The sequence below is a fragment of the Periplaneta americana genome, chromosome 15 (assembly GCF_040183065.1).
Source record: "Periplaneta americana isolate PAMFEO1 chromosome 15, P.americana_PAMFEO1_priV1, whole genome shotgun sequence".
NCBI classification, from domain to species: domain Eukaryota; kingdom Metazoa; phylum Arthropoda; class Insecta; order Blattodea; family Blattidae; genus Periplaneta; species Periplaneta americana.
This window is the reverse complement of record NC_091131.1, coordinates 63052530-63076089: the sequence shown is the minus strand read 5'-3', so window position 1 is coordinate 63076089 and position 23560 is coordinate 63052530. Positions and strand designations below refer to the sequence as shown.

Genomic DNA, 23560 nt, shown 5'->3' with positions numbered 1-23560 from the left:
ACTCTCGCTCTACGGCTTTCCTCCGCCAAAGAATTAGTATTGCCATTCAACGAGGGAACGCTATAAGTGTTATGGGGACTTTTCCAGAATCTAAATCGTTGGAAGAAATATTTTATTTCGTGTAGAGCTGTAGAGAGTACTTCGCATCCTTTAGTTTTGTTGCTAATTTCTAGTTTGTCCCTTACTCAATTGTTTAATTTAATTTCAAAATTGAATTAAAGTTTATTTTGTATATTCGGAAAATCTAAACAAAGTAATAAAAAGTAAATAATTTTGGATATGGATGTATATTATATGATTCAATATTATTGCTATTTTGTGCTAGTTGTGTTATACTGGAGACATTATACCAGGGGCGTATACTGGTTAAAGGGTTTGGGCTACCGCTGACCCTATTATTACACAAAATGTATCTAACAATTACTTTAATTTTAATTACTATGGTAAAACTAATAATACAAAATTATTACATTATGTTATATTATAAACTTTTTCTTTGTAATTTCCTTGGGCTACCGCCGGTAGCCCCGGTAGCCCGCAAAATACGCCCCTGCATTATACAGGCACAAAATATTTGAATATAATATACCTATTTACTTTTATTACTGTGTAATAAAAATGTACATATCATTTGAGGTTTGTTTGCGGACTAGTTTATTAAATTGACTGTCTTTGTACAACATATAAAATATGAACATTGCGATAGTTGTTTTCTTTACAGTCCGATAAGGTTTAATAAACTAGTGTGAGAAATGAAGTTTTGCCAATTTAAGGGTTAACTTTTGTGTCTAACTTACACACTTTATATCAGAATATATTTTTCGTCCTTGGTTGAAAAATAATCATATCCGGACTCTTTTGCAAGCAAGGCAAAGTTACAGATTTTTAATGGCGGCATTTTAATATACCTTCACAGTATACACCTTCACTAGATCACAACTAAACTACTGAGAAAACGTTTACTTTTTAAACAGAAAACAGGCATGATGTGTCGCAAAACAACCTGTTATAATGCAGTAAACAACACAAAACCCGCAGCCATCAAACTTCGAATGAACAGAACTTCCTTCACGTGACGTCTTTCATTTTGCATACGAACTGAAGGTACATCAGTAAATAAACAATTAACGTTTTCCTATATCCTGTGTTCCTTAAACCTGTAGCCGCTTCTAAGCAATGTTTTGGTGTCTCAACTTCGTTCCCTATGTATAAGTTTTACTTACTACACAATTCGCATGTACAGTAAACAAGAGCCCCTGTATATATGCTACTTGTGAACAGTCGTGCGAAATTGTTGCCTACAAGGTGGACTCCCATCAAAACTCGAACCAAATTTTAATTCCTTATCTGTACATCATGACGCATTTATTTTAAGGAAAGATAAAGTATCTGGTAGGATTATAGCCCACAAATTCAATTAATGTATCTAAATGAATCTAATGTGAATAATTTGAATTTATAACCTTTTTACTCTTTTCATTCACTTCTACCTTCAATGTGCGGAATATTAATTGACATTTAAAATGGTTTTACAAATGTATAATTTATTAAGCCTGTGGGGGACCTTATAACCCCTATCAGGCGCGTCCCTCAGGTGGCGGATGAGGGATCCCACCAGATATGATGGGGTGGTCCGGATAACTACGGGAATAAGGACCCGTGGACCAACAAGGAGCCCAATTCCTGGGGGCTTTAAAATACTGGGACACCCTCTCTCCAGGGACATAAATATGGAGGGCCCAAGCCCAGGGTTAGAGGTGAAGACCTCAACGGTGGAGTGGAATTCTCCAACTACAACGGAAGAGGTAACCTCCCTATAGGGACTAATACATAGGGGAGCTGGGATGGAAGCTCTGAGATGGCAGCCCCATCACCATCCTTACCCTGCGCAGCGCCCGTAACGCGGCAAGGGGACATTTACATTACTGAGAACCTCCAGAACGATAGCCGGACGGATAACATGTTGACAACCCAAGCAAGACAACGGACAAAGAAACATGGATTTAAAAACTTGAAAATAGCAACATGGAATGTAAGAGGGATATGCAACAAGGAACTAGAACTAGAAACGGAACTAGAAACTGCTAATATTGATATTGCCGTGGTATCTGAAACTAAGAAAAAGCTAAAAGGAACCCAAAATCTGAAAAATTATATATTGGTCTATAGTGGAGTTGATATAATGAAAAGGGCATCTGCAGGAGTTGGAATCCTCATCAAGCAAACTCTGAGAAATAAAATAGACTCCTATACTTTTATTAATGAAAGAATTATTATATTAAGATTAAAAGTAACAAGAGGATATATGACAATTATAGGAGTGTATGCCCCGGAGGAGGGCAAACAAGCAGAAACAGAGAGGTTTTACACTAAACTCCAACAGGAAGTGGATAAGATAAATAAAAACGACTTTCTTGTTATAGCAGGAGACCTCAATGCAAGAATTGGAAATAAAGAAAAGGATGGATGTATTGGCAATAACGGTGAACCAACAATAAATCAGAATAGAAGAAATCTTATAGATTTTGTAGCATCAAATGACCTTAAAGTGACTAACAGCTTTTTTCGCCACAAAGACATCCACAAATACACATGGAGCTCAAGAGGCTATAGATCAATTATTGATTATGTAATAGTAAATAAAAAGCTAGCTACATTTATTGAAGACACGAGAGTATATAGGGGATATGATATTAATACAGACCACTGCTTGCTAATCTCTAAATTTAATATGCCCTCAAAATGGTACAGAAGTAAAACAAAATTATATCAGAAAGAAGAGGTATACAAAATCAACCTATTAGAAGATATGAGTATCCGACAACTCTATCAGAATAGAATAGCCCTACAAGTAGTGGAAACACCTATGAGTTTAAATGTAAATGAAGAATGGCAATTATTGAAAACTATTCTAACACAGGCTGCGTCAGAAGCCCTAGGTAAACGAAAGAAAAGACGTACTAGAAGAGGACTTAACATTTGGAACGACGAATTAGCAACAATAATAAAAGACAAAAAAGATGCATACTTATTATATATTTCCCACCCCACGGATGAAAATCGCATTAAATATAACAGACTTCTGCAGTTGCAAAGAGAGAAATAAGGAAAATTAAAAGAGAAAGCTGGGATAAATTTGTAAATAATAATATTGAGTATCATATTAATGGCAGACAAGCTAAAGCATACAAGATTATGAAAGAACTAAATAAAGAAGAAATAGATACTATAAACTGGAACCCCACATCTGAGATACAATGGCTAGATTTTTACCAATATTTATGGACTAGTAAGGATGATGAAGAAAACATACAAACGGCTACATACAATGAATATGTGGACCCAATTTCAATAGATGAATTGAATAATGCTCTCCAAACAACCAGAAACAGAAAATCGCCGGGGTCAGATGGTTTAAATCTGGAATTGTTTAAATATGCGCCACAATGCTTTTTACAAAGATTTTTAAGTTTTTTAAATATATGTTGGAAGTTTGGTCACATACCAGAAGAATGGAATATAGCACTAATTACTCCCATTTTTAAAAAAGGGAACAGGAAGAATTGTGAAAATTACAGAGGGATTAGCCTTCTTAACTCAGGCTATAAAATATATGCCAAGATTATCTCTCAAAGACTAAACAAAATTGCAGAAGTGCTATTAGCAGAAGAACAGAGTGGGTTCCGCAAAAACAGATCATGTATTGATAATATCTTCGCCATAACGCAGATTATAGAAAAACATGTCGAATTTAATATTCCCACATATATGGCTTTCATAGACTTTGAGAAAGCATTTGATATGATTAGCAGAACAAAATTGTGGATGATATTAAAAAAGAAAGGAATTCCTGAGCATCTAATAAGGATGATACAAAGTATGTACAAAAATACAAAAATCAAAATGAATATCAACAAGATTACCACCAACTTGCGAGAAGTTAACCAAGGGGTCAGACAAGGGTGTCCCTTATCATCTACTCTTTTTAATTTGTACCTAGACGAAGCCGTAAGAGAATGGCAGAACAATTTAAAAACATATTATTTTGTAGATAATATCATTTTAGATTACTTACTTTTCGCAGACGACCAGTTGGTGTTGGCTGATTCTGAAGACAACCTATAGAGAACAGTCCATCTGTTGAGAATTGTTGCTAATAACTACAATCTAAAAATATCACATAGGAAAACTAAAGTATTTGGCTTCTGCGGAAATAATACAATAAGAACTAAAATTGTAATAGAGGATAAGATGATTGAACAAGTAAATTCTTTTACTTACCTTGGATGCGATCTCTCTTACATATCCTCCACAGACGTAGAAAACAAGTTAAATAAATTTTTAAGACTTATTGGTACAATTAAACGTACACTCATAAATAAAGTCGACAGAAAAACTGTACTCAAATTTTACAAGACACTGGCAATTCCGACATTTTTATATGGTTCAGAAACGTGGATTCTGACTAGAGCCCAACAGAGAAGAATTGAGGCCGCTGAGATGAGACTCTTAAGGCCACTAGCAGGATTTAGACTACAGGACCATAAGAGAAACGAAGATATACGTGGAGAACTGAATATCGAGAGTGTAATAACTATAATTGAAAAATATAGAAATAATTGGTACGACCATATAACAAGAATGCCCAACGACAGGATACCTTTCAGAACATGGTGTTATAGACCTACACGAATAAGACGAGTGGGAAGACCAAAGAGACGTTGGAGAGACCAGTTTGATGGATAAAATTCTGGAGGCGGAACAGGCCATCGGCCTAAACCTTGAAGTTATTGATGATGATGATGATGATGATGATGATGATGATGATGATGATGATGATGATTTATTAAGCTATTTTTAAGTAACTTCTTTGGACAGCAACAATGTAGCTAAAAACATTTAGCAGAGAATAACCGACTGCAGAAACTGGTAATTTTCCTTGCTACAATCGAGCTAATTCTTATTTGAAAACATAATTCGTACCTCTATGTATTCTAAAGGGATGGTTGCACGGTGGAACATCTTTGCTATAGGCCTAATTGTAGAGAAAGAAAGAAAATTGTGGTTCTTCTGAACAACCACTATGCTGCAAAGGATTTAATCCTACATCAAGAATACAATCCAGCCTATTTTTAAATATTGCAGATAATGTATTAAATGAGGAGGAAGCGGAGGGTCAATGGACGAAGGGAGCAGGAATACTCAGACATCAGCTTTGTCAACCAAAAATTTCATCACGACAGGCTCGGTGATCGATGACGGGTAGCCAGGATGGAAGACAGGTAGTCTACACACGCGGCTAGTATAGGCCAAACATACAGAAATCATGATATATCAAATTAAGGGGTTGGGAGTTCGATGCAAGTGGCAGGCAACAACATGTGTTTCGTTAACATGTCAGTGGTGGGTCCACGTGAAAGCATGTATGAAAGTTACAGCGGTCATGAGGATGCGAACAGGGTGCCTGTGATGTAAACGCGACCATCTCTTTTCGCCTGAAGTAGCGTACACTGCACACATGCAATGATCTCTGGGAACGATTTAGCTTCCCACAATGCACCGGACCGCAAACAGCTGACAGTGGCAGCACCACGCCACGATGAAGTCCTGAGGGGTGTCACCGCCTCTGTCATCGGTGTAACAGAGTGCAGCAAGTTCAGGCAGGCATTTCGTTAACTACTCTTTCAAATTAAGTCGCCGAAAAGTTGGTATTATACGCAGTACTGTAATAGAGGAAGGATAATCACAGAGAAAAAGTTTTTAGTGTCTCTTCAAATAAATAAACAATTCGCAATATGCGGAACCCGAATCACGCATTGGTACATACATACATACATACATACATACATACATACATACATACATACATACATACATACATACATACATACATACATACATACATACATACATACATACATACATACATACATACATACATACATACATACATACATACATACCCAATTTCACCACATTTGTAACAGGACACGGTAAACTAAGATCATATTTTCACCGCTTCAGAATTATGGAATCACCAATGTGTCCCTGCAACGTAAATGAACAGGCAATTGAACATCTAATATATGACTGTCATAAACTGAACTCGCAACGAGCCATATTCAGGAACAAACTTTCAAGAAAGAAAGGGAAATGGCCAGTTAATAAAATAGACATAATAAAGTTGTACAGTAAAGAATTCATGCAATTTGCAAATTCAGCAGACTTTGAATCATTGTAAAAATTATAACAAATATGTATGTAGTAATTAAGAGGTAGACTATATACGTAATATAAATATAACTAAAACTAGAACAATATTAGGAATAGAACTGGTATAAAGTAAGAAGTAATGTAGAATAGGATAAGTTAGCATATTTATTATAATATATCAAATCTCTTATGGATATAGAGGAAATTGATATAGAGTAAGCTATGTTATATAAAAATAATAATTGTACGCATAAATTTTGGTAGTAATCAACCAGTCATGTAGTATTACTTTAATTGTAATGGAACATGATGTAAATAAATGCTAAAAAATACATACACACATACGTAACATAACATAACATAACATTAACATAACATATAACATAACATATAACATATAACATAACATAACATAGAACATAACATAACATAGAACATAACATAACATATAACATAACATAACATATCGTCGGTTTCTTGGTAAAAGTGAACAAGTCCAAAATTCAAAATTGTTGGGAAAAGGCATTTAAAGGCTTAATGATCCATCCAAAGATAACTGTACTTCCTTAGATGTTAGTATAAGTTATTTTGAAGGTAAATGTGCTACATTGTTAGTTTTTAATATAAAATTATGTCTTAAATTTTCATAATGCTTGGAAGCCTTAGAATGTGACTTGGTCACTTTTACCAAGAAACCGACGATATAACATAACATAACATATAACATAACATAACATAACATTACATTACATTACGTTACATTACATTACATACAGTAAAACCTTGGATTACGAGTAATTTGGTTTGCGAGTGTTTTGCAAATCGAGTGAACAACGAGGAAACATTTTTGTTTGATAAACGAGCGATGTCTTGCAATACGAGCAGCATGATTTGTACGTAACTTGCTTCGCTTGCGAGCAAGAGGTAATGGAGGGGGTCTCATCTGATGAGGAAGAGGAGGAAAAAGCGGAAAATTCCTCGCTCCAAATGAGATGAAAGAGGTGTGTAAAAAGTGAGAAGCGGTACAAAATTTTGTTTAAATTCATCAGTCTAATAAGGTTGTAGCAGTGAGTATGATAAATCGACAACGCAATTTCACATTTCCGCAAAATCCTCAAAACGAGGCAAAACCAGGTGTCTTTGGATAGGTTCTTAGTGAAAGCAAAAGATTCCAGTCAGTCAAGCAGTCACAAGTGATTCTGTTTGTGATAGTGGAAATATTTCCTTTAAATGTTCAAGAAGTTTATTAAGCAGTAAAACAGGTGAAAGTCACTCAGAAACAAAATACATAAAGTAATTTGTGTTGCACTATTGTATTGAATTTTTGTCAACAGTAATCTCACTGTAGGTTCTGATTTATCTAGAGAAAATCAAAACTCGAGTTGAATTTAATTGATTATTACACGATTAGAAGAAAGTATATAAAGATTAGAAGAAATAAAGTACTCTAATACAATAAAATATTAATTGATTTACTAAAATTCTATTTCACTAATGTTAGCTTCTCCAAGACATTTGAACGGAGTCGCTATTTTCAGTTGACTATCTATGCTGTAAATAAATGACGATCGCAAAGTATGTTTTACAGTACCGTAAAGAATTTGCAGTTTGAAATGTTGGCAAACAAAGAAACAAATGGTAGGAAGATGATAAAAACAGGAGAGTATATAAAGATTAGAAGTAATAAATTACTCTAATACAAACAAAATAGATATTAATTGACTTACTAAAATTCTATTTCATTAATGTTACCTTCACCAAAATGTTCGAACGGAGCTGCCATTTTCAGTCGATTACCTATGCGGAAAACAAATTACGATTGCAAAGCACGTTTTATAGTACCGTAAAGAATTTGCAGTTTGAAATGTTGGCAAACGAAGAAACAAATGCTAGGAAAGCGATAACATTGTGCGATAAGCAGCCATGGTTGATTGAAAGACGTCCTTCCGTACCGTTTTATTGGTCAAAAGTAGTATGATGTAGTAAAAGTGTAATAGTCTAAATTATACTGTATTTTATAGGAATAAAAGGTTGTGAAAGGAATTACTCTGAGTTTGCATTGTTTTTTTTTATGAAGAAAATCGCTTTGATATGCGAGCGTTTTGGATTAAGAGCATGTTTTGGAAACGAATCATGCTCGTAATCCAAAGTTTTACTGTGCATACGTTTAATACACACACATTCCTGAAAAAAAGGCAGAGCTAGTCACCGAAAGCTGGAAGAAACTATTCAACTCACCTGGCTGCGAACTTGAAAAGAATTATTCCATATCCAACGCGGGAAAGGCTCAAGTCCCACAGATTACTAAATTTTTCATCCTTGGTGATTTTATTTTTAAAAAGCTATCTTCAAGAAGGTAACAGTTAGGGAGCATCCTTTAAGAGCAATTCTTTATATTTTTAAGCACTGTAACAATAATTTTATGCTTTTTGTTTTTTGAGAACGTGATATTGAGACTCAATTTCATTTTCTATGTCATTTCGTGATGTGAAATTTTCATGTAACAAATGGGCTTTTTCTCTCATGGAAATGATTTCTCATTTTCTTACTCTAACCAAACTACGATTCAAATTTTTAATATTTTGCGTCAATATTTCGATAACAGTTCAAGTATTAGCAATATTTTTCAATTACAATTTGTTTTATTCGAGTCAAAAACGTTGTCATGACTAAAGGTTATATATTATTTTTAACATTAAATAACCGTGTACGATACTTTTGGCCGACAATTGCATTTCTATTTTTCTAGGGAATGTTACATAACTTATTTTAACTTCATCCGCAGTTCACCCTATGAGTTTCTGGTCGCTTTTCACTTATTAAACACACGGTCATCGGCGTAATGTAGGCGGTAACGCGTTTTCTGCTGCTCCGTGGCTGGTTCGGGCATGGCTTCGATTTCCATTAGGGATCGTTGCACGGTTGGAGTTATTCCGAGGTTTTCTTCCTAGTGTTAGGCGAATGTGAGGTAATCTATGACGAATTCTAGCAAATACAACCTCGCTATCAATCAATTCCATCAGTGCTAAATGACCTAGAAGTTGATAGAGCTTCGTTAAATAACCAACTTTTTAAACACTATCGTATTTTACTCGTATTATCTCATCAGAAAAGTGAACATAACAAATTTACGATCTTCCCGCAAGGGTTCTATCCATGCTGTGTATATCTTTTGTTAGTTCAGACATGTTACATTTATATGGAGTAGAGAATATGTTATAACCTCCATATTCAGATTTACGCCCTAGTATGATGCAGCGGTGTATTATAGATGTTTTTATTTTCTAGTACGCTCATTCACCTCACTTAACTGCATGGGAGAACCTCTCAATATTATAGCAATTTGTTCCTTGAGCTTTGACAAGTGTATGAGCTGTTGATTTGTGTATCAAGCTGCGATTGTCGCGATGCAGTTATGGCAACTCTTCAATATTAAAAGCACTGAAAACTTACCTTTCACCCTACTTCTGTTCTCCATGGGATTATACTGGGTCCTGGAAAAACGTTTAGACAGTTTGTAAGTATGAAAACAACATTTTAATTGGGGAAATAATATTGAAAAAAAAAAAATTAAAATGTACCTTAAAGTATGCCATTTCGTTTTCTATTCATTTCTTGAATATCACTTTACTCATGTTAACTCCACCAGACCTGATAAAATCTCTGCGCCGCGCCTTTTTGTTTTGTTTAATTAATTAATTTATCTATCTATCTATCTATCTATCTATCTATCTATCTATCTATCTATCTATCTATCTATCTATCTATCTATCTATCTATCTATCTATCTATCTATCTATCTATCTATCTATCTATCTATCTATCTATCTATCTATCTATCTATCTATCTATCTATCTATCTATCTATCTATCTATCTATCTATCTATCTATCTATCTATCTATCTATCTATCTATCTATCTATCTATCTATCTATCTATCTATCTATCTATCTATCTATCTATCTATCTATCTATCTATCTATCTATCTATCTATCTATCTATCTATCTATCTATCTATCTATCTATCTATCTATCTATCTATCTATCTATCTATCTATCTATCTATCTATCTATCTATCTATCTATCTATCTATCTATCTATCTATCTATCTATCTATCTATCTATCTATCTATCTATCTATCTATCTATCTATCTATCTATCTATCTATCTATCTATCTATCTATCTATCTATCTATCTATCTATCTATCTATCTATCTATCTATCTATCTATCTATCTATCTATCCATCCATCCATCCATCCATCCATCCATCCATCCATCCATCTATCCATCTATCCATCTATCCATCTATCCATCTATCCATCTATCCATCTATCCATCTATGTATCTATGTATCTATGTATCTATGTATCTATGTATCTATGTATCTATGTATCTATGTATCTATGTATCTATGTATCTATGTATCTATGTATCTATGTATCTATGTATCTATGTATCTATCTATCTATCTATCTATCTATCTATCTATCTATCTATCTATCTATCTATCTATCTATCTATCTATCTATCTATCTATCTATCTATCTATCTATCTATCTATCTATCTATCTATCTATCTATCTATCTATCTATCTATCTATCTATCTATCTATCTATCTATCTATCTATCTATCTATCTATCTATCTATCTATCTATCTATCTATCTATCTATCTATCTATCTATCTATCTATCTATCTATCTATCTATCTATCTATCTATCTATCTATCTATCTATCTATCTATCTATCTATCTATCTATCTATCTATCTATCTATCTATCTATCTATCTATCTATCTATCTATCTATCTATCTATCTATCTATCTATCTATCTATCTATCTATTTATTTATTTATTTATTTTACTAATAATTGTAACATAAAATATAATATAAACAGAAAACACTTTAGCTGAAAGAGTAGAACTCGTGCTCAGGGGTAGATTCTTGAATTGAAAATTAAGGAATATATAATGCAATTTGTTTTATGTCTACTTAGCAGTAAGAATATATACATTTAAATTTACAATTTTTCATTATTTATAAAATCAATACATAACTTTTTAAATTTAATATTAGAACTGTTAGAATCGACAAGATTGGGATATTTAATTATAAATTTGTTATATATTCTTGAGCCTAAATTACTGTTCAAACAATCTTAAAGAATTCATACCTTTTGTTTCATAACTATGAGAATACAATTCAAAACTATTTCGATTTTTATGTATGACTTTTATTAATACAATATAATAAATCTGTCTTATTTTAAGAACATTAAAGTCTAAAAACAACTTTTGAGAAGGAAAATCAATAGATTTATGAATAGGTTTGTTGAATTTATATTTCAATTTTTTTCCTTCGAATGTTGTAATGTGTGAGATCGTTCCTCATACACTTTTCCTTTGAGGTAACCCCATAGGAAATAATCAGGTGCCGATAGATCTGGTGACCTCGCAGGCCAATTTATGTCGCCAAAGCGAGAAATTACATGTTCCGGGAAAATTTCCCTTAGGACCTGCATAGAATTCCTCGTTGTATGGGCTGTGGTCCATCCTGTTGGAACCAAACTTGACGTGCATCTATATGTCTTCGACAAAGTTCCCTCTACAAGAATTGTTGTAGCATCTAGACGTACCGATCTATTTTACTGTAACTGTTTCACCATCATCCTCGAAAAAGTATGGACCGATAACACCGAACATACTGACTGCGCACCATACTGTGACTTTTTGGCTATGGAGAGGCTTTTCATGAAAGAGACATGGATTTTCTGGTGCCAATATCTGAAGTTTTGTTTATTTACGAATCCATTCAAGTGAAAATGGGCCTCGTCTGTCATTATGAGTTTGTTCAGAAACTGGTCATCCGTGTTTATTATGTGCAAAATATTTTGACAATACTGCATCCGTGTAACATAATCACGAGGGTCACAATTTTCAACTTATACGGATGAAGTGCAGGTCTAAATGTGATATCCTCCTAACACTTCTGTCCGATATAGCTAAAGCTTGTGAATGCTGTAGAACAGAACGACAAGGACTCTGCTGAAACTCCACGCTCGCTCTTTCCACATTTTCATGACTTCGAACGGTTCAAAGGCGACCTGGCGGCTTCTTGTTGGTGGCTGATGCAGTTGTTCTTAATGCCTTAACTTAATTAAAGATGGTCTGACGAGTTGGAACTGCACCGTGTCTTCCCAGGTTAAAATGGCGCCTAAAAACACGTTGTGTATGTGTAGCTGAGTCGTTATTCGTATATTTCTAGGACAAATGCCCTATGTTCACTCGACCAACGTTCCGTCATTTAATAAATGGCAAACATTAATCTGTACACATTGTTGTATGCAGCAATGGTGTACTACGCCAAATATGCAAATGCAGCCAACTTAAAATCGTTTAATTGTTCCTGCCGGACCTTGCATTTACATATATGTAATTCAGTTCGTCTATTTAGGTGAAAGATCTATTTTACAGGACTAATTTTAACGGAAATTAATACTTTTTCATCTTTTATTAATATCTATAGATTATTTGGGCTAAAAAATATTTATTTTAAGTAAGTCTAAGTTAAGAGTTTAATAATTAATAAATTCTTCAAACTAATATTGATCCATAGACATACTAAATAAGAACATATAAATCGATTACTCTTCCCTGTTGACATACGGCGGTCAGGACTGGATCTTCTATACCCCATGACAAATTTACTATAGTTGTAATTTGTACGGTCAGAAGATCCGTGCATTGGATTTTAGAGAAAATTATGATAATATAAAATCTGTATGTATAATATTACTCAGTAAATCCATCTATCTACTCTATCTATCTAGTTGTAATTTCGTCCGTCTATGTATGAAATATCTCTTTCACAGTACTAATTTTAACGAAACTTACTGTTTTATTAAATGAACATTTGGCAATATCTGTATATTATTCTTGCTACAAAACATTTAAGTGCGTCTAAATTAAGAATATTTATTAATAAAATATTCAAATCGAGCTTAGCTCAAATACATACATACAAAGTGGAGAGAAAAATGCAAGCTGAAGAGAGATCTTCAAGACGCCATCGTCACCACCATAATAAAATTTTCTGTAGCGATATTTCGCCAGCATCTTTATGGTGTACACACAATTTAAATTGTACTAGTTCAATTTTTTTTCTATACGTCTTAATCTCTTTTATTTGAGACCTGCTTATATAATTTTTCATTTTAAATTTTATTTTGAACTATTCTTGTCGCAAGGCAAACCCAAAATATTTGGGCAGACTAATAAATTTAATTAGGCCTAAGAGCATATAAATCGTTGACTGTAGTATTTGACATACGGTGGTCAGGAAAGTATATTTTCATTCCGTGAAAGAAAAGAAAATTGAAGCAAATTAAATTTAAAAAAAATATATGGATATGCCAGATATTATAGAATGAATCAATCCTAAGTTAGCTGTATTATTACCGAGTCACGAGGTTGCTTTTGACGGGAAGTGTTTAGATTTTCCCCCGTTTGTTGTTTCCTGAAAGCTAGGCAGGACAAAATGCGTAGGTTTTACTTGTTAATTGTTTGCACTAAGTCGCAATTCAATTATCATGCTGCACTTTGATTGCCAATGTCCGTTAGTGAATTGGCTGAACTGTGCTGAGGAAGACGTATTTTCAACTATAGTTAGATACATAGCACAAGAAAACATTTTCCCCGTTGAAATTATTTACTCAAGAAGAAATCGTACGACTTTTTTCCGCATAATATTTCATCTTATCGGGAATGGAATTTGTTTCTTACCATTTACTTAATGATTCAATATATTATTTGAATGGTTAAGTAGAACCTGAAAAAGTCGCCAAAAAATTCGTATCTTGTTAAGAATGTCGGTATCTTAGGTTCGGATTGCTCTAATGTAGTATTTATGGAGTTTTAAAGGTTAGAGTACCGGTAGTTCTAATTTCTCATATCGTTAGTTCACAAGCAAAACACATTAATTAAAAAATGTTACTTCCGAGAAAAGGGCGTTTATAATGTACATAATGTATGTGTATAAACTCGGAATTGGAAAATGAAATAGACATAAAGAGAAACAACTTACTAAATATTTTGAGGATTCAGTTTTGACAAGAGTTTTCAAAACGCTCTTTCCTCAGATGTAATATTTTTTATTTAATGTGTATTTCTTGTAAACCAACGATATCTTCCGTCATTTTTTACTTAGAATACGACCGTTCCATATCGAGTATGGACACCTTTTCCGGAATCCGTGGTGATACAAAAATTGACAATTTCCCTCGTCACTTCCCTCGTTATGGGCATGAGGGCGACAAAATTGTATATAAAATTATCAGTGCCGCGCGGACTTTCTCAGTAATATTTCGGCATCGAGAGCAGGTAAAAATCAGTGCCATCATTTGATTTGTAGTCGCGAGTTATGCAACATTAAAATGATAGAAATCATGTACGATACACTCTGATTAAACCATAGTGACATAAAAATATTTGTTGTGAGCTGCAACTAATTTTAGGATATCATTTCATACTTTTCTACTTACAAATGACTTTTAGAGAACCCGGAGGTTCATTGCGGCCCTCACATAAACCCGCCATTGGTCCCTATCCTGAGCAAGATTAATCCAGTCTCTATCATCATATCCCATCTCCCTCAAATCCATTTTAATATTATCTTCCATCTACGTCTCGGCCTTTTTTCCATCAGGTCTCCCAACTAACACTCTATAAGCATTTCTGTATTGACCGATACGTGCTACATGCCCTGCCCATCTCAAACGTCTGGATTTAATGTTCATAATTATTTAGATGAAGAATACAATACGTGCAGTTCTGCAACTAGCTGCGTAACTTTTTCCATTCTCCTGTAACTTCATCCCTCTTAGCCCCAGATATTTTCCTAAGCAACTTATTGTCACATTAACTTTTTAAAATACCTCTTATTTTGAAAATCCACATACATTCTTCTTCATCATAATCATGATCTTCTTCATTATCATCATACTCACCATGCCCCAAGCATTAGGCGCTTCCACTTGTAATCTTTGCATTTGCTGCACACAACATCCTTTAGGTTTTCCTATTTCATTTGTCGACCGATCTGTAATTAAAAAATTTACCTCACAGTCCAGTAAGTATGGGTTATCCAATTGTTCCCGTGACCAATCACTTTTCCATTTAACTCAAATATATTTAATTCTTATCTGATAGAGTCCTTTTTCTTGTAAACTAATTTTGTATAGTTTGAGCCTGCTACATTTCGAAATAATTTTATTTCATTTACTTGGAGTGTAATCCTGTCCCTCTGTCTCACAGTCCATGTTTCACCTCACTGTCATTACTTGATAAACCTTCAGAGTTGTTTCTTCTTTAATTTATTTTCAAAAGATATTCTGATACTATCATTTAAATAGTTAAACTCTTAGGGTGCTATGCATAGACATTTCGCTAGCCCGAGCTACGAGCGTGCTAAACTAGCCCCGGCTATAGACTGATTACTTGTACAGGATTCATATCATATCATATCATATCATATCATATCGCTAACACTGGTTTATGAATACGAAAAATGTTAGTTCGCTGATCATCCACCGGAAGCCCGCGCTAAGAATGTCTATGAATATGGCCCTCAGGTTTTTTCTGTTAGACGAAGATCTACAATATAAAACAAAGTACAACCTAAACACTTAAAACGACTCACTTATTCTAAGATATTGTTCTCTGTTACCACCTACTTTTTATTTTATACTGTATTTGTCATAAAACCTAAAATCACTTCTTTGCGAAGGGATATTTCTGTATTGAAATCATCGGGCGCTATTAATTTTATATAATGTTCTTTGAAAATTGCACTCAGTACTGGATATTAGGCCTATTGCTTTGTCATCGGAAAATAAAATGGTCATTCCAAAATTATGCTTATTAAAACTGCTTATAAAATATTGAAATTTTCACCCGTTTTCTAACAATTTTGCCAGATAAGAATAAATACTAACTAAATTATAAAGTTACATTTCTATCGCACTTTAAATTACAAACATAATGGAAGACAGTAGGCCTAGTTAGTGATATCTATTAAAATATAGAATAATAACTAACGAACCTTTACGGTCTAATAGATCGAGATGTAACTCAAATTATTGACGGTTTCTCACGAAAGAGGGCGAATTCTATCAGCAGAGCCTGTAATATTATTTATTGTAGAAAAGCTCTTGTGGAGCAGATTTCCTCTGAGAATTTCGTATTTTTCTGCTAAGCTTACTCTCGTTGCTAATTTTGCTTATCGTCTCATTGACTTTTTATTGTTGAAAAAAAAATAATTAAATATAATTATCAATAACTATAAACAATATAAAGTTAATCTTAACAGAATTTATAATACAAATAGTATAACATTATAAAACACAAGTGAGCAAAACTCTGCTGTACAGTTCAAATGTTTTCTATTGCCGGACGTGTTGCTACAAACCGATTACGTATCTAGTTTCGCGTACAATACAGCTGTGGTCTTGGCTGTAGTAAATTTTGCCTCTATGAAAACGGAGCGACACCGCGTGTTAATATAGTAATATCTGTTCACCCATGTATGCATCTATATCACTCGAAATGGATCAGACATTGTCTTTCAGGTCATTCAATGTAAACGCCGTAGCAACAATTCTGTAGTTCTAGAGCAAGAGGTGATGTCAATTTTTTGAGAAAATGAGATTTTGTTATATGCTGTATACATCCTGATGGTATGTTTATTGTAGTAAAAGATGACATGTATATCTGTTATTTTTCTCTCTAGCCCGTTGTTATGAAACATCATTACTATGGTACAAACTTTAAATGCTCGCTCCTGGAAAACGTCAAGAAATTACATATCAGAGTTTGCCTTGTAGCCACAGAATTGAAGAGTTTGGTGGCAAAAGAATTTATCCCACCAATTCAACAAAATTAGTTTTTCATGAAATATGATAGTTTGCATCATTTAGTCTGTAGTGTGTAGGTTCATAAGTTCTTTGTTGTGGGATATGCCCAGCATTGTTCTCTTTGTTACTGAAGAAGATCAGAAAGACTCGCTTCTTCCCTTCTTGGTGGAAGAAGACTCTTTTTCCTAAAAAGTTTAAAAACTTGCGATAGACTCTTCTTCCACAAAGACTTTCAATTTATATAAATGACTTTTAGTGAGTAATCATATCCCATAGTCTAGAAATTAAAAATATATAACGTTTAATTACATTCAAAGCATGTAGTTAGATATAATATAAAATAATATGCAAGCTAATATACTGTCGGCTGGTGAGGTTCCGCAGGCTATGGCGTCAAATACAGACAATGAAAACTTTTACAATACGTAGCGAACGATACATGGAAACCATGAAAATTCTGTGAACTTTGAGTTTTTCATGCATGGAAAATAATGAAGCAGTATCATGCTTTATTCAACAGTAATGTTGACTCAATATCGAAACGTACACGTAGAATGCTTGCGTATCTAATCCAACATTTATCAGTAAACTTCAAACATAAGTTAATAAAATAATGTCAAAGCGAGAGCCAAATAAAACAACTGTACATATAAACCAGGAATTAGGACTAAAAGATAAGTGAAATAGACTGAAACAATTTCAAAACGAGAACACACATCAAATGCTAGGTAAAATAATAAAATAGCGTCAAATCTAAAGCAATGATATTGAAAATACAGTTGAGTGAATCAGATTTTGTTGAAATATAATCAGTTTCTGTAGTTAGACATGAAATACTAAAAGTCGCATTTACTTACTTACTTACAAATGGCTTTTAAGGAACTCGCAGGTTCATTGCCGCCCTCACATAAGCCCGCCATCGGTCCCTATCCTGTGCAAGATTAATCCAGTCTTTATCGTCATATCCCACCTCCCTCGAATCCATTTTAATATTATCCTCCCATCTACGTCTGGCCTCCCAAAGGTCTTTTTCCCTCCGGTTTCCCAACTAACACACTATATACATTTCTGGAGTCGCCCATACCTGCTACGTGCCCTGCCCATCTCAAACGTCTGGATTTAATGTTCCTAATTATGTCAGGTGAAGAATACAATGCGTGCAGTTCTGTGCTGTGTAACTTTCTACATTCTCCTGTAACTTCATCCCTCTTAGCCCCAAATATTTTCCTAAGAACCTTATTCTCAAACAGCCTTAATCTCTGTTCCTCTCTTAAAGTGACATTCCATGTTTCACAACCATACAGAACAACCGGCAATATAACTGTTTTCTAACTTCTAACTTCAAGACTTTTTGACAGCAGACTAGATGACAAAAGCTTCTCAACCGAATAATAACAGGCATTTCCTATATTTATTCTGCATTTAATTTCCTCCCGTGTGTCATTTATATTTGTTACTGTTGCTCCAAGATATTTGAATTTTTCCACCTCTTCGAAGGATAAATCTCCAATTTTTTATAAAAGTCGCATTTACCACGACTAATAATATTGGAAATATAGTTGAGTATCCCAAACCTAATTTTGACGAAATAATATTCTACTTTCATAGTTATATGAATTAATAAAGTTCTCCCACATCTCAGTCAACAATTTAAACTACGTTAAATTTAGTGGGCTGAAACAATGTTCAAATGAGGACATTTCCGTTGTGAATATATTTTTCTGCCTTGTATTAGTATTCACTATGTAGACCTATATAATGATGACTAGCTTTATTTTACAATTTACGTTTGTTTAGTTTATGTGCTCAGAAAGTAATCGTTGTTCATGTAGGGAGTAAATTCAGTTAGCTTAATTTTATGTTTTAATATTTAATATTTTCGGTATTGTATAATGTATTTAATATATCTAGTATGTTTAATTTATTTAACAGTTTTTATGTATTCAATATTTTTTTACATTATATTCATTTGTTTCAATGTAATTTCAATTGCTTGTCAAATGATTTGAAAAATTAACATTACAACACATATTTAAAAAATAAAACATTTTAACACTAAACAAAAAAATTACCACTCTTTCACGTAATATAATGTATTTTACATACAACCTCAAAATGGAAATATCCCTTAGCAACAAATCACGATAAAGAAAAAGTAGATTTCTTATTGAAGAAATTGGCCATAATGTGTCTGCAAACTGGCGCCCACTAGGTTCCCTTGTGACGATCCGTGTTACACTACATTAGCTTGTGCGACATGTGTGTCCTGCAATATGCGGCCGAGTTACACTAGACCAGAATGTAAAGAGGTGAACACTGTCATTTGGTGCCATAAACTTTCAAATATTGACATTTCAGACATATTCTGATTCCATTTGCTGAAGCGTTATGCATGAACACGGGACACATATGCCCTGACCGTTTGATCAATACGGCACATTCAAAAACAGGACGACATGAGAACACCATTCCATATTAAGAATATGACGTGTTCGCTGGAAAAGAACAGAAATAAGAGTCGCTAATTCTCCAACCTCCATATTCCAGAACATAGGCAGCTTTCCCATTTATTTTCACCAACTTCCCATTAATTGCTTTATGGTTCGATTGCTTACTTGCTTACAGATTTTATTGCTTTCTTCCTTGCTTACTTCATTACTTACTTATTTGCTCGTTTACATGCTTACTTACTTTGCCTGCTTCTTGTTTACTTGCTTGTGTGCTTATTTACTTGATAGTTATTTGATTAGGTGCTTTTTGCTCGCTTGTTCACTTTGTTGCTAGCTTCTTTGCATACTGTTTTTCGCCTTCTTTCTTGCTTAGACTCGTTTGTTTTTTTTTTCTTATGCACTTGTTTGCTTACTTGTTTGTTTACTTGTTTACTTGGTTGCTTCTTGCCTTACTTATTCCTTTTTCACCGTCTTTGTTGCTTACTGACTTATTAGTTAGTTGTTTGTTCGTTTATTTACTTATTGTTTCCTTGATTACTTGTTTCTTTTCATGCTTACATAGGCCCACTTGTTTGCTCGTTCGTTTATTTTGTTTCTTGCTTCTTTATTTGCCGTTTTACGCCTTCTTTTTTACTTACTTATTCATTTGTTTATTTACGCGTTTATTTATTTGATTACTCGCTTGTTTTCTTGCTTACATACCGGTACTTGCTTGCTTGTTTACTTTATTGTTTGCTTCCTTTCTTATTGTTTTCTCCTTCTTCTGTATTACTCGTTGCACGAATGATTGCCGATTTCGAGAGAGGCGTTGGCGCTGCGACATGCGATACGATCCATCTCCTACGCAGAATTTATGCTTTAGTTCTCCTATTGGCCGCCGGCAAACATTCGTGCAACTAGTAATACGTAAGTACTTATTTGTTTCTTGATTACTTGTTTGTTTTATTGCTTAAGTATTTGTTGCTTGCTTACTTGTGCGTTTTCTCGCTTACGTACTTGTTTGTTTGCTTGCTTACTTGGTTGCTTGCTTCGTTACATAATGTTTTTCTCCTTCTTCTTTGCTTGCAATCTTCATGCTAAGAATACAACAATGCTATAGATAACTTTATGTTCAGTGTGTTGGAGAATACCAAAAATGGTTTAACAAGATGTGTGTGGAAAATCGCACCGATGAAAAATTCCCATGTGACCTACGCGAGTGCATAATAGTATTTTAAAATATCTAGGTATATTTCAGGAGCAAAATTTGTTATGTAAATGTGGGTTTTAGTGTGTTTCCTATGCTGGTCATAATAGGGGAAACTCGGCTAATTCCGCAGTACGGGTAATTCCGCAGTAGTGCATATATGATTTTACTGCGGCTTTACAATAGCGTGAACATAAGTTTCGAGAGGCTGTCAACGGAGGCATGTCCTCTGCAGTGCTATAGAAAAAAATCAAGGATATTGGTCTACACCTCTGTCGGCAATACAGTGATACAAATAAAGTTGGCTGTTTTTCGTGTTTTCCTACACAGCTGTGAAGAAAGTGAGCATTGTTACGTATAAATTATTCCTTTTATGTTACTTTAATAATGTATTTCATAATTATTTACTACTGCGGAATTAGCCAAGTTCTATTGCGGATTTATCCGCACTGTTGCGGAATTACCCGAGTTGTTCTTTTTCAACTGTAATGTATGTACTCTACAACTAGATATATTTGCATTTTAATAGGTCTCTTTATCTCATTTGGTAATGAAAGGTTTCGTCCATGTCTACATACCTTGATAATATTTTTCTATAAACATTTTGATAAAAATATTATAGAATTACTTCTTAATATTGCCGATTTAGCCGAGTATCCCCTATGTCGACATCTCCCCCATTGTGGAAGAAGTCGACACTTCGGCATCAGTTTGTATTTTTTAAGTACAATGATATAAAATGATCACATTGGCACCAGATATGTGAAATGGACGGAAAAAATGTCCATACATATTAGGGAGGAAAATTAGAATCAAATTTGCATATTGGTCACAAAATTAACATTTTTCCTTAGCGTGTCCAGATGTCCCTAAACGACCCTATATACTAGTTCATCTTTCAAACAAAATATGAGGGATCTCTCTTCAACTATTGGGTGGGCTAGGTAGCCTATTAATTTTATTTGGGGGTGACGCCCTGGCTTCATAAATTGAAGGGACAAAAAATGCCTTGCCCCATCGAAGTCGGCCACAATCCCTGATTTCTGATGATTTTGATGGTATATATTTATTTACTGCATATCTTTTTCTTTCATATCTCATACCCAACAGTTTAACTCAACTTAGTAACTCTCTCATTGTTGCAGATGGCGGAGGACGAGTGAGCGACATGATTCTGACGATTGTGCTGGTCGCAGCGCTCCTAGTGGCGACCTGTGGCAACAATGAGGCTCGAACTACGGAGGAAGGAAACAAACAAAAGTACCTCTGGAAAACAGGTATGCTATTAATAGGGATGTTGCGATACTACTGATAAAAATCTCGTTAATATCCTGTTTGGATACCAAATATTTCCGTTTCGATATTGTACTTCCCACCATTTATCCATATTAGTGTTTTCGATACATGTTTCCAACGGCTTTACGTTTTCACTATACTGTACGATTTTTTTTTTTTCATATTTATTATCTGAGAGTTAATTTATTCAGAAGTGATGCACATGAAATACAATAATTTTTAGTAAACAATAGTGGATCTTCACTCAAAAAAAAAAAAACAAACAAACAAACTCGACCCTAGAATGGTCTGATGATTTTCTTTGTAATTTCTTGTTTTATATAAAATTAAATTAGAAATAACTTGGGTGATTTATTAGCAAATGCAAACTGTTTTACTATGATTTAATTATTATAGGGCTGTAGGCTACATACAGTACATGTAATATACTACTAGGTTCAAAAAGTTCCCGGAATTTTACTACCATTTTTCGTATTAATATATAACAAGGGATATTATACATTTGTTTTGTTGGTAACATTCATGATGTCATTTCCTTAAAGTTTGTTGATAATGGCGATTGTTGGTTTTGAGTTGTAGGCAATTGTTTATCATAGTGTTTTGTTTGTTCGTCGCATTTTGTAATTATGTCCACAGAGCAACGTACAAACATGAAGTTCTGTGTTTTGTTACACAAAACTCCTGCAGAGACATTAAGATTGTTGGAAGAAGCATATGGCGAAGCAGCAATGAAAAAACTCAAGTGTATGCCTGGCATAAACGCTTTTCTGGTGGCCGCGATAGCATCAAAGATGACGTACGCAGCGGCCGACCAACAACTGCAACAAATGAAGCAATCGCTCAGCGTGTGCTTAATGTTGCGAGGGACGACCGACGTAAAACCATAAAAGAGATAGTAGCAGAGGTCGGAATATCAGTCGGAAGTGTATACAATGTTCTTCACAAGCATCTCAACATGCATTACGTGTCTCAGAAGTTAGTTCCGAAAATGTTGTCGGCAGAACAGAAAGAAACAAGAATGACTCTTGCTGGGGACATGATCAGTATGGCTGATGAAGATGGTGATTTCTTAAACAAAATTATTGCTGGTGATGAAACTTGGTGCTACTTGTACGACCCAGTCCCTAAACGACTGTCATCTGAGTGGAAATCGAAAACATCCCCTCGGAAGCAGAAATTTCCTAGGGACACTTCCAAAGGCAAAGTTATGTTGGAAGTTTTCTTCAGGGTCTCATCCACCATGAGTTCATTCCAGAAGGTCGTACTGTAACGAAAGAATTGTACGTAGAAATCCTCCGTCGCCTCCGGGACGCAGTGAGAAGGAAACGTCCAGAGAAGGAAACTGGTTCCTTATGCATGACAATGCACCTGCTCATCGCGCAATTATTGTAAAGAATTTTCTTGCCAGGCACAACATAACTGCTTTGGATCACCCACCATACTCTCCTGATCTCTCACCACCTGATTACTTTCTGTTTCCCCGTCTGAAAAGTCATC

General features: G+C 34.3%; 1 protein-coding gene across 7 annotated transcripts in view; it reads left to right on the top strand.

Annotated features, from left to right (window-relative positions):
• The window catches only part of LOC138715019 (thrombospondin type-1 domain-containing protein 7B-like), a 776776-nt gene that overhangs the window by 595910 nt on the left and 157306 nt on the right, over window positions 1-23560 (top strand). For all 7 annotated transcript variants that reach the window (XM_069847417.1, XM_069847416.1, XM_069847411.1 and 4 more), the window contains one exon: window positions 21913-22044. In XM_069847417.1, the coding sequence (XP_069703518.1) occupies window positions 21936-22044 (109 nt within the window). In that variant the 5' untranslated portion in view covers window positions 21913-21935. The remainder of the gene's footprint in view (window positions 1-21912; window positions 22045-23560) is intronic.